This window comes from Colossoma macropomum, unplaced genomic scaffold, assembly GCF_904425465.1.
Source record: "Colossoma macropomum unplaced genomic scaffold, Colossoma_macropomum, whole genome shotgun sequence".
NCBI classification, from domain to species: Eukaryota; Metazoa; Chordata; class Actinopteri; order Characiformes; family Serrasalmidae; genus Colossoma; species Colossoma macropomum.
This window is the reverse complement of record NW_023494788.1, coordinates 25,860,568-25,881,591: the sequence shown is the minus strand read 5'-3', so window position 1 is coordinate 25,881,591 and position 21,024 is coordinate 25,860,568. Positions and strand designations below refer to the sequence as shown.

The following is a 21,024-nucleotide window of genomic DNA, read 5'->3' as shown; positions in this document are numbered from 1 at the left end:
CCTAAATAAAAAACACAACAAAGCTCCTCAGTCAGTCAGGTAACCAGTGAATTGTCTCCTCTGCTCTCTTAACACTCAGACAAAAGACAAGGCTTTCAACAACTCCAATATTCAACAATACTACATAATTAAAATCAAAAAAGGGAAGCAAGAATGATGACATAAACTAACTTTACGTGACAAGCTCTATGACACTGTATTGCTGTGACAGAGCATGTAACTTTTGCCATGTTTGCTACAACGTAATGAGCCTTAGTTCATGTGAGCAGACGTTGTCAACTGTTTGCTCTTTATCAAGTTTACTTTAAAAGCGTGCAGACAATGGATTATGTGAACATATTTCTCTGGCGCCTGTTGCTTAGAGATACATATCAAAGTCATTAAGTGAAAAATTGCATTGTCTGGCAGGCGGTAATATGAAATCTCCCCCGGTGACCGCTTTTTAATGCCCCTTCCCCCTCATCTGCAATATGGAACACAGTTCCCTGCTGAGCCTGGCCCTCCTTTGGCTGATCAGCATGCACAAGACCTGGCTTCAAATCCCAATTCTGTTCCTCAATTTCACATGCAAATGTGCTGCAACTAATTTGAATATATTTGAATATGGATCACACTGTGCTGGTTCATATCACAGGACAAAACAAGGAGGGAGGTAGAAATGCAAATCACCCAGATGTAAAGGAAAGGTCATGTCTAAGGTCTATGTTTTTAAAACACGTCGTGGAAATGAGAAATGATTCAAATATGAATTGATAAATCTGCATCAGCTTTTAATATGCACAAGATAGCACCTTATGGGCATGGATTGTTTAGAGGCTTGCTGCAAATGCACTAAAGGAGTCACGAGCACAGACAGATTCCACTGATGGTATGTTTTAGAACTGGAGAACTAGCCAATTCTTGAGAACTTGCTTTTGATCAGTCCACATCTTTTCACCTTCTCTCAACGTTCTGCCTCACAGAAATATGAGGTGATGGCTAAGATCATGGTCTGTTCAAGCTCCACTCTCTCTCTCAGGGACATTAATCAGCAAGGTTTTATCTCTGGCTCCACTGGCAACCATTAGCCAAACCTGCCCCAGGAGCCCTATACAAACCAATCTGCTGCTAAGAGCAGGGTTCTGAATTACATATGGATTGCATAATTGTTTTAGAACAATGACCCAATTCAGTGTCCTAATCAATGTTAAGACCTGTTGATATGAGGGAGCTGGCAGAGACCTTCATTATGGCAGCTCAGCCTCAAACATGTTTCCTTGCCATCAATCAAACATGCCAAACAGCATGCACGGCAAAGATTGACAAAACTCAATCCTCCAGCATCCACTGCTCTTCCCTATGCCTCCCTCAAGCAGGCAACAGATCCAAACATACAGGATCAGCAACAATCCTCATGCATTGTGTCATTCCTACCAGGAGTTCATTTGATTTGTGCGCGCATGGTGTTGGGAATATTCCAAGTCATGATTGACAGCCTTGATAAGCACCTTCTCCCCATCCTGTGATTCGAAAAATGTCACAATGCCTGATCTCAATTTTTCAGACGACATGTATCACCAGCCACAAAGGTCAAAGCAGGTTTGGGGACTGCTCCTTTATTGATATCCGTCGCAAACATGAAAAATGGGATTTGAAATGATCCGCCATCTGTTTTAACTAGCGCAACCTGCTACTTGCATCACAAGCCAATTACGCTTTATGGAAGGTCTGATCCCTCAGCAGGGCTGCCTGACCTCTGGGGGCGTCTGGGTAGAGAGAGAGGCTGGAGCTGACTGATAGGACTTGAAAGAAGGAGGGGGCGGCGTTTGTCGTCTCCAAGCATGAGAGATGACAGGAGAAAATGGCAGGTATTCGGATTCTGAGTCAGAACCTTTCTGACAAACATCTCTGTGGTCACCTCGCTGCTGTGGTCCCTGACTCCAAGGTAGGCCACATTCTTGCTGTCTGTCTTATCTGAAGGGCTGTCATGCAGATTAACTGGCCTCAATTTGGTGAATAATGATTTTGTAGCAACTCAATTATAAATGATGTTTCAATGTCAGAAAATTAATAGCTTTCACAGGCTCAGTCAGAGCTAAGTGCTGGCTTTATTCAAAGTGCTTTATTTAAGAAAAAAAGAAAAGGAAAAAGAAGCACAAAAAAGATCTTATTGTTATGATTCCATTCAACATGCATGAAGATGTTCTGCCAACCTTTTGAGAAAACACAAACACATGTGCACCTTTGTTCATTGTACACAGATGCTGCCTGCACTGATCTTGTGGAACAATAGGGCCTTATCTGCAGAGCACAGCTATCATGCTTTGGAAAACCCCGTTCACAGTACGTTTGTGCAATAAACCTCCTCATTATCTTACCTATCAGGTTCTCTGGCTGCCATGTTGCCACTTCTTGATGTCTACATATCCCACTTTCAAACATTCAGTACATCAGTACTTCAGTCTGACTATCCATCCAGCATTATGTCAGAAACCCCCCCAACTGCAAGTATTTGAATGCAAATGACCATGCCTGGCCAGCCTGTTGACAGCGCACAGTCCTGCGGCACAAACTCAACATTACTGTAGTGGTTAAAACACTCAGTAATAAAGGGGTAAACTTGGTCTACTTGGACTATTATTTCAATAAACACAAAAACAGAACACGAAGACGGAATTGGAGTATGTGCTGCTTCACTTATTTTATTAGAAAAAGAGGTGATGGCGTTATAAAAGCAAACCAGTCCGCAAGTGACTCGTCTAAATGTTGGTCTGCCATGAACAGCTGTCCAGAAGTAAGCACTCTGGCGGGACAACAGAACTGACGCACATTTGACGTTTGTGTTCAGTTAAAATGAATGATTATCATTACCATCATCCATCTTTTGAAAAGGTGAAAAACTGATCCATTTCAGTGTTTTAAGCCTAAAAATAAGCTTTATGGGCACATACTGTTCCAGGGGAATACAAAGACAGCAAGGCTAAATTCTTAGCTGCTATGGAGACCTGATCTAAAACACACACTGCTGGACATCATCCTCACCCTTTTACTTTTATTTAATTCTCCTTAAAGAAGTTCCTTCTATTGGGGTTAATCACATCTTAATAGATTTAAAACAACACAATATTGCTCAGTCCTCATTATAAGCAAACACTGTATCATGGAGAGCCATAAGGACAATACAGTACCAAACAGATAGCATCTAATGTTCTTTCCCACACACAGAGGAGATTTTAATAACTCTGCCAATGCGCAAACAGATATTGCTGGGAGATAAGACGCTGCAGGTGGTTAGACACCATGTTTATCACTGACATTTAACGAGCACACAACAAATAACAACACCAAAATGATATAGCTCATTAAAGAAGGAAAAAAATAAATCATGAATGTTTGTGTGAAACCAATAAAATACAAAGGAAGCTAAAAAGTCATGCGACTCAAAAATGTGCAATATTTTTTTGAAAAAGGAAAAACACACACCTTCAAATTCTCAAAACAAAAAAAGGGAGGAGTAAACAAAATAAGGTAGAATAGGGCCTGTAAAGGCTTTTGTTAGCTGCCAAGAGAAAGCACTCAAGCACAGACTAGCTGTAATTCGGTTTCCTTTCACAGTTCGGCTTGAATCCAGGTCATCTGCTTTTCCTCAGCTGTCTCTCACCTCCAGCATGCTGCAAACAACATCCTTTCAAATTACCAACGTCGGTCGCTCTCATGGAAATGCACATCACAATTTTCAGCATCTGGATTAAAGCAGGTCAAGCCATCTAGAACAGCTCTAAATTGAGGGACATGTGTGATAGCTTCTAATGTTCTGAAGTACGTTAAAAAAAACATGCTTGTATTTATGCTGTATTTTGACACTTAAAGGTAAAAAGGTTCTATCTCTATTAAAAGATCCTCAATAATGAATAACACGTTAATTGCTTAAGGGATTGGGCGCAAACATCAGATGACTAAGGAATACATCTGCCAGCATGTAAATAATACATGATGACTAGAGGTCACTAGAGACAAGGTGACAAGGTAGAGGTTGGGGCAATTAACATATTTGGAAGTAATCTGAAGGCTAGTAAGGGCTATATGTGATAATTACGATGTGCCATAGATAGAATAAAAAAAAAATCATCATTATTACATTTTACAATTCAATAAAAGATAAACTTGTCATGTAGATTACACCACTCTCTTTTTCCTGTTTTAAACAAACCATCCAATGAATGAATAAATGCATGCATGCATGAAGTTCTATTCTCTACACAATTACAAAATCATTTTTTTCAGAACTAAAGGAGAGCCTAAACTCATGTCAAATATGTGCCATCAGAATAAGAAAAAAACCTGCAATTCTTGTATTATAAAATTCTATAAAAGAAACGAGTCATGTAGATTATATCACTTTATTCTTTCTGCTTTTAAACAAACAAACTAATACATGAATTAATGAATGAATACATGCATGCATGAATGCATAAAGTCAGGCATGATTCTGAACTAAAGCAGAGCCTCCATTCATGCCAAATTATATCCAAAAAAGGAGGTAAAAAGTGAAGTTACTAAAGTTCCTTACAACAAATTGCCCTCCAATGGGCAGGTATGTGAACTGCACCTGCTTGAATCCTCTACCGTAATTAATATTTAAGCTGTTCTAAAAAGGAAAAAAGACTCAGGTCAGCAGAGCAGAGCAAACATTTTCACTGCAAAATTACCGCTGACATGCATGAGCAAGTGTTGCATCAAGGAATTAGATGTTTAATGACAGTGATGGACAAACATCTCTATCATCATTTCCATTGTCAACTGCTTTGGGAATTCCTGTAGTTAAAGAAGACACTTACTGCATTGAGCATGCCAGGAGAGGCAGAATCTTGCCCTATATGGTGTGAGCCATAAACAATCGGATAAAGTCTAATGAACTGAAAAAAAAGTGTCAGACAGGCTTGTTCAGACAGTGCAGAGCCCTCACTCCCCTTCACCCCATCCCCCCATCCCCCCATCCCCAGTACTCACATCAAGCCACAGCTGTGAGCTGTTTATTGAGTGTTGCTCACAGTTGTCTACCCTATTCTGTTTTGGCAGGCAAATACCCCCCACCCCTTTCCACAAAAAAAGAAAGTTCACCAAGGGGCAGGTTTAGTCAGGGATGCTATCTGAAGATCTACAATGTTACCTCTTTATTCATCAGTTCATTTTAATTTCTCTTTGTTTCGCCTCCAGATGTCCCCACGACAGTGTCTCTTTGAGGTTTGTCACATCTAGTAAACATTCTAATTCTGACACAACTTGTTTGCTCACCGCACCATTCAGAGGCATTCTGAGAACGAGAGACAGATTTGCAACAGGATATTCTGTGCTGCTTCGAAGCCATTTGATTTTGACAGATTTGGACTGTTATGACTCAAATCCTCTCTCAACCTACTGAGTGGAAAGGCAAAAGGCGAGGTCTGAAAAATATGGTACAGAAAGATCCAACAGTGTAGACAATGACTGTCTACCATCTCGTGGTACTATTATTCTTTTAAGATTCTAAGGAAATCTCACTCTTGTCTAATTGTGAAGCTCAGTCAGGAACGAATGCCAAGCTTCTACAGACATCTGGGAGGAGCTCTGTGTACGGAGGGCAGCCACAATAGTTTTTTGAAGAAGGGGACCTGTCCAGCCACAATCCATCCAGCAAGCCCTTCATGCCAAGAGGTTGAGAGTGACAGGGCATATTTCTTGCCTGGCAAACAGCATTATTCTCATTTCTAGCCCAATTGTCAACTCTCATCCAGATCTGCTGTCAGCTAGTGGAGCACGGTGCTAACCAGGGCAGCCAGCCTCTCTGCATGTGTCCGTCTCTGTCTCTATCCATACCTGCATGGCTGCCCCAGAGACGGAGAGGGAGAGGAGGCGCCATGTCATCCAGCTCCCTTATCTACCAGGCAAACAGAGGAGGAGAAGAAAAGAGCCCTCCATAAAAGCCATCACTCATTCTGCAACGTGTGAGAGCAGACAGGCCTGCTTCCTGCTTCTGATATGCCCCCTGACAGACTGTCCACTCTCTCAGCCTGCCCGTGTGTTAGAGCGAGGACATCCTGCTCTAGAGAATCAATCTCACCTGCATCAGACAGACATACTTATATAAGAGCAGAGTGGCCCCCTTCACCTGCCATTAAGCACTCATCACATCACGAGTGTGCTGCTAGAGCAATAGGAATACATAGGGAGCATAATGACCCCTGGAATGCACTGCAGCATCAGTAGTTACAATAATATAAAAGTGAAGCAGCTGCTAATATACTTCATTTGACTCCAGTTGGAAGGTGGCTAAATGATCAGACTTGGCCAGTCTGGCCATTTCTGCATTATAGCATGTCACCTAATGAATATAGAGGCCTATTTGTAAATAAGCAGATGTTTCTATACATTCTGATGTCATGGTTCTGCTGCCATCTTCAGTCTCAAAAGTTGCATCTTCAGTTCCATAAATGTTTACAGGTAGCATGCTTCGGATAGCCTGAAATTTTATTTTTTCATTTGCACTGCCCAGCCCTTAATGATGTGTTCATTGCAGATACTCATATTGCAATAACAATAAAATATGATTAATCAATTAATAGGAACTGCCTTTATACTGTATAAATAATAAGTGGATCGATGCAATTGTAAAAATTACAACAGTCTCCCATCTTGGAGACAAAAGATCTTGTTACTTTAGAATTTCAACCACAGATTATCGTCCCATATTAATTCAAATTCCTAAGTATACCAGATAATGATTAACCATTTGTCCACATGTGCTAAGCATCTGTATTGCTATTCTAAGCATGATTATCAGTTTCCAGACTGTTGGATTTTCATCTTGTAGACATATCTCATGGCTTCATGTTAGTTTATTCGTACTGTCTTCAAAGGCAGACACTGAAGGCAGACACCAAAGGCAGAAGCTTGGTGATGGCAATAGCACTGCTGAATCCAAAGGATATGTCACTTTTATTGCTGGGTCAAACAACAAAGATGCTAGTCACCAACTCTACTTGTTAGTTTCTTTTCTGTTTCAAAAACTCAAATGCCTAGAAATAGCCAAAATAAAAGGTGACTTTTTGACTCACTTGTCTTTCATCTTTGAACTTAACTGCCTGTGGTGCATCAAAAATAACTTTTTTGACTTCACCAATTTCTTCGGAGGCCACCATATGGCTGTTTCCCTCATAAATCTCAACATTTCATAAAGATAAATGACTGACAACTCTTACATGGTAAGCCCAAACCAGCAAATAAATAGTCTCTAAAAATGGTGTCTGTCTGTTATTAGCTCTCTTGATTTGATGGTGCAACAACCTACATTCTATCACTTCTTATCTATGAGTTACATACTTTTTTCCAGACCTTCTAGAGAAGCAATAAAGGAGAACTCAACAAAGCCAGAAGTGCATCATGTCAAAAAGTTTGAGTGGGAAAAATTTTATGGCATGTCCCCAAAATGTCTGTTTTTTCAAACTCACTCTGCTAGGCCTATGATCTTCATAGGCCTTTCAAGAGCACAGGATAATTCTTTGAGAGTGTGGCAACACACCTCCAATACACCTTCTGCTAAACCTCACCAGGGGCAATCACAGCTACATCTTCCTGCATTCGGTCACAGTAACACTATAGTAACCCATATGTAGATCCCTGCCTACAAGGTTAGAAGGAGCAGATGTGATTTTCTTTTCCAAGAACGAAATAAAGTTGCTGCTTGCCTCTGATTTAAGTCCTAAATCGGTCTGTACGGCTGTACGGGGTGTGTTTAGTCGTCGGAGAGTGCTGCCCTCAGCGTCTTAATCCAGACGTGTTTGGCATGCATGTATGTGAGGCGAAGATAAGGCTGGCTTTTTTCCCTTCTTTTAGGGAACTGAAAGATGGGAAAGGAATGTAGGGCACATCTCCATGGATTGATCTGCAGGGGGAGTGTATTCTTCAGGTGTGATGGCAGGAGGAGGAAGGAAAAATATTCTGGGGAAGTAGAACACACTTTTAAATTCGAGAAGAGAGAGAGAGAGAGAGTGTGAGAGCGCGAGAGAGAGAGTGCGAGAGCGAGTAAGCGAGAGAGCGAGAGAGAGAGAGAGAGAGAGAGAGAGAGAGCAAGAGAAAGAACACAAGTGAACACAGGTGAAAGGACCCCTGCCGCTTCACACAATCTGCATTTAATAAACCTCAACATGCGTGAATGCTTTGATATGACAACAAAACAAGAAGAGGTCTATGAAGAAATCTACAACAGGCCTATAAAGCTTTAGAAAAGAGTATTATTATTCAAATTAAACCATTCCTCGATTCATGCTGCACAATTACTTGAAGTTTTGCACCATTTAAAAGTGAATAACTGTAATCTAGTGTAAGAATGCTGAGAAACCTAAAATAAACAGGTTCAAGAAGACACTCACAGCTATACAAAGAGCAGTGCCAAACACAATGGATCAAAGTTACGGACTCAAGGAGTCAAAGATTAATTCAAAACAACAGACCAATGGCTCTTTTTTGGTTGTAAGCCTTTGCAGAAAGGCATTTTTTTTCTAGGAAATGTAGCCATGAGTAGCGTTTAGCTGTTCAGCCAGAAATGGCTAATGCTTTATCACTCCATTGTCCCTGCAAAATGTATGTGGATAATAGATACAGAGGGTTGACTAGGTAAATTGGCCAATGACACTCTCTTCAGGCTTCTCTGGCTCTATTAGCAAGGATCAGGGGTGCAAAAACACTAACATAAGGAACACATTTTCAATGACTACTGAATGACCACCGCCAATTGTTCACCAGTGGAAAGGACTACATTAGGCCGGAAATTGTGCTGCAGTATCTCCACCGCAGATGGTGTTGATGCAGCCATCTCTGACCATCCTCAATATTACTTTTTTCGTCCACAGACGAGAGCCAGCTTTATTGACACAAACGCAATTTAACAGCACTGTTCTGTGAGATGGCAGGATAAATCAAGGCCACTCTTATATGCGTCAGTCAGGTAATGAGAGCTATCATACAGTGGCAGAGAGAAGAGGTGAGAGCAGCTCTCACTGAGACTCACTCATCCCACATCAGCTCCCCCAGCTACGTTTAACCTGACCCCATTTAATGCTTAACTAACACCATATATATTTTTGGTGTGTTCGCTTCACCGAGACAGAACTCGTGAACTCCTGATCCCTCCCTGTTCCTGTCTTCCTCCGGGGAAATTATCAATCTTTAATTATCCGGCTCTAAGCAGCCGGGTGGAGGACGGAAGCCGGGTGGCGGGGACATTTCCAAAAAGAGACTACTCAGCACCAACAGGCAGCACCAACAGTGCTTTTATATCTACGCTTACTCAAACAGCGTCCTTGGGAAAGAAGCTTATGTAAAGTGGAACGATTTATAATGTTTTAAACTGACTTTAACCCAGAATGTCTTGCAATCTAAACAGAACCATCAGTTTATGAGGTAGTTTATTGCCAGGCTCTCCTACCCTCATTGTCCATTTTATCAGGCACACCTTACCATTTAGGTACACTTGGGGGTAAACAATTACCAATTGTAGTCCGCAATTTGGCTCTATCCGTCAATCGAAAACAACCACCGCAGGACGCTGATATATGAAAATATATATATGGTATGTGCAGGGGGAACCTCAGGTCCTTCAGAAAAGGCCTAATAATTTCTGAGAACTAAAAAAGCAGAAGAGAAGGCAAGCCTAGTTTTGCTGAACCGCCAGGCCGCATGCCCTCTTCTCTACCAACTTTGGTAAATAATGTCAGGGGTGAAGCAGTCATTTTAAAAGTGAAGGGGACACAGTTGTCAGTACATGACACCCCTCGAACCCCACACTTTTAGGTTCAGTACTACTATTATAAAGCCTGTAGCACTATGCGCAATTTTACAGTCAAGCCAATTTGAGAGCATGGGGCAGCAATATAATAAAACATACCCCACAGGGAAGTTAACCAGCTCACAAATATATGGCCCAAAATTTGCCTTACAAAGTTTTCAGCTAGACACACGGTCTGCTCCAAGAACACAAAACTATGGTTATGCTCCAAAATAAGTAGCTGACCCATTACTGACTAGTAGTGGGCTAGTTACTCAAAAAATATTCCTTTACAAATTACTACTTCTTTCAAACTATAACCCCCAAACAAATCTGTACCAATCTTAAACAGCAAATCTCACATTTAAAAGGTATCTCACCATCTCACAATCTAAAGAGAAAGTGTCTGAGTCTGAGAAAGTGAAAACACCATTAGCTGGAGTGGGAAAGAATGCTACTTAAGCAACAGTTTAAACAGAGAATGCTGTATTAACTACCATTTGTTAGAAGTTCACTTAAATAGCAAATAATGGGATACTTTCCCCATTTGCTTCTGGGTCGCTTATTTTAATTAACTCAAAGTGTTCCGTTTAGATAAAAAGTTTAAAAGAAATTGTTTTCTCATTGATATTCAAACTTTTTGTTTACAAATTTGAATATTAGAATAACAAATGCTCATCCCTAGTGATAAAACCCGGCCACACTTAATGTTGGCTATGTGTTTTTTGTCTTTTGTTTCCCGTGGCTCGCTCTCCACTAATGCCGATTTAACATGATCACACGGCTGAAATAGAGCTGACAAGGAGCCACAAGAGTTCCCTAATCTCGCACTAAACTATCTGTGTCGTGGCAGTGGCAAACCCACAACATAATATTTTAAGCAAGGATACACACCCACATGAAATGCAACAGCCTTAAGACTATTAAACACTAAACGTGACCCATCAAAAATGAATGGACAAACTGTGACATTATGCAGGATGCTTTCCACTTTGGAAAAGAGAAAGGAGAACGAAGAGATTCTCCACCTTGTTTCAGGGGCAATAACTTTACCAGTACTTTAACTTACAGCTGGGATCTTGGCTGAGTTGAGCTGATTTTGGAAATGCAGCTCTACACTAAACAAAGCACAAATCAAATGGGCGGAATGTTTTTAAGAGCAATTAAGATCTGATTCTTTACGCCCAGCAGAACAGACAAGTGGTGACACTGGTCTACTGTCCATTTTGGAAAATGAATGTAACATAAATAGCTTCATCATTCAACTTGGATGTTTGTAGCTCAGTCTGAACCCAGTTTGAGCTGCTTTTAGAGACTCTGATCCTTTTAGTGCTTATGGAAAAGTTGTACTTGCTGGGAAACAGCTGCTCCGTTATCTTGGTGGGACTGTGACTGGTCAGTGAGGTTGCTGGTGAAAGTTTGCAAAAATCGAACAGAGAGCGAAATATGAATGGGAATGCTCAACATGTCCTCTGTTTGCAGAGAAGGTCCCGCCCTTTACTAAAAAGAGCCAATCAGCTTTCTAGTTATGCAGTAAGCAGGGAAAGCCCCCCTTGAGTTTTTGTCAGATTTTATCAGTGATTTAAAAAATGTTTTTGAAACTGTAATTTGCGGTAACAAGCATTCAGGCCTCTGCTCATTCAAAGAGATAGGAGCCTGTTCTCGTATCACTGGTAATAACTGCCCGGGGCATTGCAAAGATGGCCGCCGAGTGAACAGACTTCTCTATAAGGACTTTGGCGAAACTGCCTCTTCTTGGCCAGCCCATTGGTAGGTCCAGCCAAAAATGCATGTCTGTAATTTTTAGTTAATCTTTATTTAATAGAGTTATGTTTGTATTTAAATTCTACAATCATAGCACTACTCTTGTTTCATTGTAAAGTTTTGCATTGAATCCAAAGGGTTACATTTTTGAAACATAGAGTGGAAAACTGGAAAGTTAGCTTCTTATTTGAAAGTTATGTTCCACCTTAAATGCGCCAGTAATAGCTGCACCATTTTCATAGCACTAAGTAATGTAACAGCGGCAAGAATTAAGGTAGAATGGAAAATTAGAATAAGAAGCTAACTTCAGCCTCATCATCATGCAAATCGTGATTAGCTCGGCGCTGACAAATTACTAGAACTTTATAAGGATGCTAGCATAAATTACTATAATTGTTGAGGTGGGTTTTTTCATGTTTTCACATTTATGCCACAAATTGAAGACCTTGTTCTAAACGTCACAGTTTGCCATCGGGTGTGTGTGCCTCATAAAATAACCAAGAAGAATTTAGGTTCCCTGAAGAATTATTCAATAGATTGTGAGAGTGTGAACATTTTTAAAATGTGAAAATCCTCCACAGTACACAAAGGTTCTGTACCAATAAAGGGTTTTTCCTAGAACTGTAAATCTAAATGTAAGTACAAAGTACCACACTTAGAAAAGTGGTTCGTCAAAAGTTTCTTAGTACAGGCAATGTTGTATATATAGAACTGTGACAACTAAAATAACCATTTGCATAAATGGTTCTTTGCATTACTAAATGGTTCTATTCTATGATAGAAAAGTGTTGTATATGGCTCTTTTATTAATGTTTCTTTACAGCACCAAAAAGAGTTCTGCTATTTTTACATGTCAGAGAACAGTTTAGCCAATACTAAACCTAATAAACTGGCGGCACAGATATTGTATCTTGTGAACAACTTCAAATGGCAAAGCAACATTTTGGGTTCACTACAAAATAGTTGTTGGCTAGAGGCCAGAATTCATCCCGGAATCTTTCCAACATCCACACAACTGCAAATGAAGGAAATGTAACTTTATAGAGTTAAAATACGAGATGACATTATGTGGCTCTGCTAGATCTCCTTTGTATCTGTATGTGAAGGACAATGACTGCTAGACAGAAGAGTACTGTGTTTCAGATTAAGTATCACTACAAAAGAAGTGAGATCATTGTTGAAGAATGTTTCCACAGAAACTCTGTGAAATGAATGAGTTTCTCATTGTTCTGCACTGAAACTGTGTGTCAGCAAGTTCCTTTAGTTAACTGTGGCAGTCGCTGGTGTGGAGAGACAGACTCCTAGATTCCTTCTCTTCAGAAGAAAAAAATAAATAAGAAATGCCAGAGCTGAAGATGGCTGCAAGGATCAGACACGTTACAAACATTCTCCATTATTCCAGCAAAAATAAACACAGTATGCACGGACCGCTTGGTGACTTCAATACCACCACCAATATCTAGAAACACTGCATTAAAAAGACAGCTTCTTGTGCCTTGCATGTTTCTTGATATAAAGCCAGCACTTTACACAAGAGACCTTTCCAGGAATCATTATGACACACAGTTTATGACCTCTGTGTTCCAGGACTCTACAGCATGGAATACAATCAATGAAAAACTGCGCCTGATTCATCCGGTTACCAAAAGCCAGAAGGCCTTCTGTGCTCTCCTCCCTGCTCCAGTCCTCATAAATTAATTCTGTATGCATTTAATAAACAAGACCGTGGTCATCTGCATTACAGAAAAGCCAAAGACAATATGGTGGGCCACACACCTGAACATTTAAATTGATTCATTTTCTTCATGGAGGGCATGCACTCAGCTTGACTGATTTTGTTGTTGTGGCCCCGTTATGAGTAACATTGAGCATTAAACATGAACAAGAATGCAGTGCTGATAAACAGATTCTGGTAGAGAAAAGTCAAGAAGGTGCATTGGCCGACAGTAGAAAGAGAGCAGATGAGTCCCATGGATTCTTAAACCTAACTTGGTTTACTCAAGGTTCTCCCCATCTTCAAAAATAGGCTCTGAAATGTGTTGACCAAGGCAGGGTTGCTGATTATTTCAGTAAACTCCTGGGTCAGAAAGAACTTGGTTTAATTAACCATGTCCATCTGCAGATGAATGACGATCAATAACAGGTAGGAACCGATGAACAACACCACAGCCTCGAACGAGTGGTTGTGGGCAAGGATATTTAACAGAGCAGTCTGAGGGATGGAAAAGTGCATGAATTAATAAAGAAGAAAGTACAATGCCACTCTGATTTCATGGTCACTCCCCATGTCCCAGCTCCTCCTTGAGACTCAGCACATTCCTGGCCAACCTCTCTGGATGATCCACACACATTCTAATTAGCACTGACCTTGATGGGGCTGGATGTTAATAGTTGAGAGGGGAAAGGAGAGGGTTTCTAAGCCCAGCTGGGAGAAACTCAGCCTGGGGAAGTGGGCCATGGCTGCCTCTGACCTCTACCTGGGCAACTCTACGCATCCTCCACAGTCCTTCTGGCGCAGAGGTATTAAGAGAAGCAATCATGCGTATCTGAAAGAGGTAACAAGTCAACAAGGGACTTCTACGACATCCCCCAATCTCTATAGCAGTCTACAGTGAGAGCTGGCATACATATATATGTGGATTACACTGTTGAGTTCCATGAAATATTTAGCAGCCTGGTATATCGTAAACAGAACTCCTCAAATCACTCTTAATACAGAGAGGGAAATTCCCAACACATTTAAGGGGAAATATCAGATGGAAATCAAATCTGACAGGAACAAAGTTGATTTATTCCTCAGATCCTTTAATGGATTACATACAGTACAAAACAGCACATGAAAGAAATGGAATCAACTTAACTGAGAGGGGTTAATATGACATCTTACTGAATCACATCAACAAATTCAAGTAAATGCCAAGGTGCGTCTCTCAACTCAGAGAGGACAGCACAATGATTTAGTTATTATTGATTAGCAATTAGCTCTCTTTTCAATTTGGACTTGTCATGACAGTTCTAGGACATTAGCATTGCATGAATGTAATACAGGGCAATTAAAATAAAGCTAACAGTGGGTAAGGTACAGTGTAATGTGATTACAGGAGAGGTCAGTCTGTAATAAAACAGACAAAAGCCAAGCTTGCCTTCCTTCATCGGTCTCTTGCACGCTCTCTCTCTCTCTCTCTTTCTCTCTCTCTCTCTCTCTCTCTCTCTCTCTCTCTCTCTGTGAAGATTCGGAGGTCAGAGGCTGAGTGATAGCCATTCTGTAGCGGCCAATCAAGTTAGCACTTTTACAGGGAAATCAAGCAGAACTGATTGCAGTTTTCAATCAGGTATATTAAGAGTGCCAGCCCCTGCCTTTGTAGATGTGATTATTCAATGCGAACATGCACTTCAAACACAATGCAATGCCATGCCACTTTCCCTCTTTCCTTACCCCTGCACCCTAGCTTCCTCTACCAGTCCTTGACGCAACAAGCTGAAATCTGCTAATCTAGCCCTCCAGCTGCAGCGGATGCTGTGGGCCGCGAGCCAGGCATGCTACCTTGACTGCAGAAGGTCCTTGAGGGGCTTGTAATACAAAGCTTAGCTGAGGTATCTACATTCACAGGGATATGAGGACAATCTGGTTGCATGATCAGGGTATTCAGGCTTTTCACAATGACTTGCACATCAGAGAGCAGCTCAGAACGGAGCTGCCGCTGCCAGAGCTGGAGCTTTTTGAGCTGTGAGCTGGGCAGGACGGGACAGGACGGGGTTAGCAGTGCACCGCTGCTCCTGCGTTCCGCTGCATTACCCCACAGGGCTGAAGCACTGCTTTGATGGGGAGACAGGGATGAAGTGGAGGAAGTGCCATTCTTAAGGGACAAAAAAGCACTTTGATTCCTCCTGCAGACAGGCAAGTACAATGTAGGGGGAAAGAAAGACAAAGATAAAAGAAACCTATCTTTGAACAGTAAGAAGGAAAGTTACCTCAGAACAGTGGAAGAGATGGAGGAAGAAGTTAATAAAGCGATATAGGAAAATAAACTGAAAGAATGATGTGATGACTACATGTTTTTCAGGGTTAAGGAAAGCTGTATATTATGTTAAACATCCTATAGTCCTCTCACTGATTTACCTGACAGAAACATAAATGTCAGTAAAAGTTCTGAAGGCTGGAGCTTCATTATTCATCCTGAGCCGCTGTGATGCTGTTAAATCACCTGCTTCTTTGCAGAGAGCTCTATAGAACTCATAGAGAGCCTTGTAAGACCCATAAATTGGCAATAGTATTCAATTTCTATGCAGTTACATGTACTTACGTACTATGTTGATGAATATGTACTATTTCCAAATACTCTTTTTTCTACTTAATAATATTTATGGCTAAAATAAGGAGGAAAATAGTGTAATTTAGACATTCACATTGTTCTCTTTTTGGGCTTAAGTGCAATCTATTGAATCAGCATTTTGACTGCTTTTTACTGTTGCTCATATTTTACCTTTTTGAGCTTTTACCATTTAGACCCAAAAGAATCCGAAAAAGAGAAGAAAAGTGCCTACTGAACTTCAGTTCATATGCTTATAGAGGAAGATGCAGTATGTAGTTCTGATGCAGTTCCACAGGGGATTTTTTTTTACCTGATTTGAAAAACTTTTATAATTTATTTTTGTACTTTTGTAATTTTTTATTATTTGGAAATCTTTTATTTTTTTGAGAATTTTTAAAATGAGTTCAAGCCAACTGTCTTGGTGAGGTGAATCATCAAAATTCATAACAGTTAGTGCCTTCCAAATTTGAGAAATAGCATTAGTTTGTAAAACTGACATTCATCACAGCATGTGTTGGGACTAACCTATACTATTCATCTATAGTCTCATTTTGATGGTTTTAGTTTCATCTTTAAATATAAATATTCTCATTAGCAGTGTTTCTATACCTTGTAGTAGGTCTTCCATAATGGATTGAATCAAGCAACTGCTTATCTGTCACACTTAATTAAATGACGACCATATACAAAAATTGATTGTCCCTGAAATTACTCTCTTCATAGCATTCACACTTTGAGCATACTCCCATCCATCGGCCCACTTCAACAGTGATTGGCTCCTTCAGCAGAGCACATAATTGGTTAAATTAGATTAGGTGACCAATTAGGTAACTAACAAACTAAATAACCCTCAAGGGGTTCAACCAAACAATTCATTGGATAGAATTAGGAAGACATTAGTTTATTGACAGGAGAAATTACAGCATAGCCAGGATACAGGCCTACTGTCACTAGATAACCAAAGAGGCATAGACTTTGTAAGACAAATGCATAACAGACCGCTATTTTTCTTGTCCTACATTTTAATGACTGAGGTAATTAAATGGATTTGAAGGGGAAAAACAGCTTTTTCCTTGAACCCAGTAAATCCCAGTGAACTTGTGGTGCAGCAATGAAGCTCTTCATGATGGGAAACTATTTCGCTATGTGAAAGACATACTGTAACACTAAATGTAGTCATCATCCACACTAAGCTGCCTTCCCATTTGGACTGTTAACCTTTCCTGTCGGCCATACTGAAATGCATGTGGCTCCCCTGTGCTTCATTAAAGTTCTCTCATCGACCCAAGAAACTATTTAATACCATTCTTACAGAACAGGCTCATTCACAAGACTTACAGCACAGAAGATTTATACATAACTTAGGATTAAAAGGGGCTATCTGGCTATTAATAAGTTTTATTTCAATCAATACAATAGCTCTAAGTACAGACTCCACACATGGTTGGGTCTAATATCTTGGGTTAGTCTATATAACATACGTTCATCAAAATTAAGGGTTAAAATGCCTTATGGGCACTCATTTAAAAAAATAAAAAAAAAAACAATAAACGATCTGTTAAATGGCTAGCAAGAAATCATGCCCCATGAAATGTGGATGGATGAAATAAAAGTAATTATCAAAAGGTTCCTCAAACCAAAACATCAGCATGTCAGAAGCTTGTATCTTTAGATTAGTGCAATAGTGCGGAGTTTCAGGTCTGGAGAGCAGATTAGTTTTCCACGGTCTACCACACTTGATTCAAATCATCAGCAGATTTTCAAGTCCTTTATGAGCTGAATCATGTGTGTTGGAGTAAACAAAATTGTGTGCTCCCATAGCCCTCCAGGACTAGATTGTTCCAGCACAAAGCAAACACAAGGCAAGCCCAATAATCAACAAACTAATGATGTTTTCAACACTTCTTACACAATTTAAAAGGGATTATTTTCTATTAGATAAGACACCAGCCAGAAAGAAGTATGCCAACCAGATGCACTGCTATATTGTAATACTGAGATGAGTTTGCATGATGAAATGCTTTTTTATGAATCAAGCTGAAGATTTAAACAATTACATCAAAAAAGGAAACATTGATTTTTAAAAGTAATCATGGTGCTTAGGTTATAAACACTAGTGTTTATTGTATGCTACAGTCAAGCTTTCCTTGATTTGTTCTCCATTAGCAAAACAGCACATTGAAACACATATTTAAAAAGTGCCACAGAAAAGGGTAATGCTAAATATCTCACTTAATATATCACCCAAACATTTGAATTTAGAGCACAGCTCTGTTCATTGTGGACAAGCAGGGTGCAAGTCTACTGTGCTGCTTTATCTTACATCTTCGAACATAAGCAAACTTCACTCTCAGTAATGATAAAGCCCTTTATTCCATGTGGGAGAAGTGTCTTACCTTTGCTGGCATTCTCCACATGTTCTAGCTCATCAGGGAACTTGAGGATTTCCGGATACTTTTCCTCACACTTCTCAGCCAAGAAATGTAGAAGCGTACACTGGTCAATCGATTTTGTGTCCCGTAGCTATGAAAAAGACAGAGAGAGACAAAACATTGGTCATTCAGAGGTTAAATGTTAACATTTCAATACAATAAATAAAATGACATCTTACTGGACTTCAGTAGCATAAAACCACTGATAATGAACTAATTCGTTACATATTGATTTCCTTGACAACCCAAAATTCATATATTGCGTGATAGATATTTTAATTTAATTTTGAAGACTGTAGTTTGTGTGGCAAAACGTATCAGTACACATCAACCATTACTGTAACACAGTGATGTAGTACTCGAGTCTAATCTCTGACGGAAGTTCAGACTGAAGACATTCTTGGACTTCTCTTGGGCTCAAAAGATGTAAGAAAATGCAAAGATTATATATATATATATATATATATATATATATATATATATATATACACACACACATACATATATATATATGTATATATATATATATATATATATATATATATATATACATATACCTATTAGGGGTGGGCATCTCGATTCGTTTCGATTGCGATTCAGAGGGCTGCGATGCAAGTCTAAAATGATTATCGATGCATCCTGATGCATCTTTTTTTTCTATAGAAGATTTCTTTTTTCTCAGTGTGTGAGGACTTGGTACTTTTAAAGCAAAGTATTTGTAATGATCTATAATGAATTTACTTCCAATATCTTTTATTAATAAAACAAATGGAAGTGATGTGGCAAGTGAACTGGACGACTTTAATTTACTGCTCTTGTTTGGACGCAGGCTGCCACTCATCTGTGATAAAATGCACTGTTATTGTGACATAAATTCTGTGGCATTGGGTGTCCACGCATCACGTTACAGCTATTCTACCCGTTTTCTTCAGTGATTCCATAACTTAGTTTTTGGTCTCGTTGTAGAGAGTGGGTTTAATTTTTAATTTTTCTTTTTTCATGTTGAAGAATGGCGTTCACTAGAAATGAAAAGGCATTTTGTGTGTTAGAATATGCTCGAATACAGTCAAACAGGAGTGTGCAGCGTGCATTTTCAAGAAAATTCAATAAAAATGCACCAACTGGAAAGCAGATTTGGACATGACACAAAAAATTCAAAGAGGAAGGCCGTCCGTGCAGAGCAAAGGGACCTGGACGACCACCAGTATCGGAAGATATTACATTTGTGAAGCTTTGTGAAATCGGTTATAAAATCTACATCCCACTGAATTTCTTGTTTGAATTTTGATAAATAAATCTTGTATTGTTCAACATGAAGCCTATTTAAATTTGTTTGCCTAGGACATGTAGTTACTCAGATATTCACATCTCAAATGATGTAACTTTTTTTTTTGGACACCCTGTAGTATGGCCCTTGCCCAGGTTCTAACGCTGTTTTAACAGTAGATGGTCTTAAACGCTGCTAATTCACCACACTATAACCCTGAAGGCTGGCGTGCAGACTGTAGATCACATACCAATGCAGAGAGTCTCGTCTAGCTAGGAGCTAACGAAGAGGCAAAGAGAGGGATTTAAGATGAACATCTGTTGACGAATGGACTTATTCGCATTTATAAGAACCGCGGTTGGTTTCCTAGTATGTTAAATCTGCAACAAGAGAGTGTCAAACACTAAATGTTGCGAATGAAGCTTCTCTTTCGAATTCTCCCATTCCACCTTAAATGGTGCCGCATTCTGCGCCGGCAGAATTTAAAGTGGAACGAGTAAATTCAAACGAGAAGCTGGAGAATAAAAAGCTGACTTTAGCCTCGTAAAACAGTCGAACGTTGAGAGACATTTTACAAGAAACTGTTCTACTTTTGAAGAAAAGTTTTCTGGTGGAGATGGGAGGAAAGCGGCTATAGCTAAAGCTTAAAGCAGAGCAAATTAAGTCCACGTTTTTGTCTATATTTTTAGTCTATACTAGGACATTAGCACATACTGAGACATATTGGACATAAAATGTTGTGACTGCCAAGGTGGTCTGATTTTTGTTGAAAGGACAAAATGGCTCTTCTTAACATTTTGGCTGTCAACTCCTGACACATAACCTGGCTTTTAATGCAGAGGGTGCCGGTTGGATTTCTGGCTCATCCAGTTGTGTTTTTGTTATGTCCCGCCACAGACTGTCCGTGTGCTGCACTTTTGCACTTCCAAGTTCTGCCTTTTGCATTCCGTCAACATTACATTATAAATCAAAATTTAGAAAATCAATTTTTGACATTTGTGCATTTGTGAATCGATCACGTCTGCATAGAGATGCATTGAAGAATTGTTTTTCCCCCTACCCCTTATATATATATATATATATATATATATATATATATATATATATATATATATATATACTTAAATTTGATGGAGGTTTTGTTGTACATGAGATTTATGTCAATTCCTGACTTCAGAACAAATGGAAGAGAGTCAGAAGTGCAGACTCTAACCTGTCTATACAGAATGTACACTGAACGCAGCCTATGAGATTAATTATAGAATTTCTTTTATAAAACAGACCCAGTCATAAAAATCTGATTGGCTGGGCTGTGTCGGGTGCTGTTGTAAAATACTTGATATATACAACCTGTGACCATCTCACCACAATTGCATTCTGTATTAATGTGCCAAGTCACTAAAACCATTGTGCTGTAAATGGACATCTATCAGTATTACCGAGGGTACTGACAGAAGTAAACCAATG

The 21,024-nt window shown here is 39.7% G+C and overlaps 1 protein-coding gene across 11 annotated transcripts in view; it reads right to left on the bottom strand.

Moving 5' to 3' along the window:
- Window positions 1-21,024, bottom strand: part of diaph2 (diaphanous-related formin 2) — a 444,886-nt gene that overhangs the window by 137,041 nt on the left and 286,821 nt on the right. For all 11 annotated transcript variants that reach the window (XM_036568916.1, XM_036568915.1, XM_036568920.1 and 8 more), the window contains one exon: window positions 18,255-18,381. In XM_036568916.1, coding sequence (XP_036424809.1) covers window positions 18,255-18,381 — 127 coding nt within the window. The remainder of the gene's footprint in view (window positions 1-18,254; window positions 18,382-21,024) is intronic.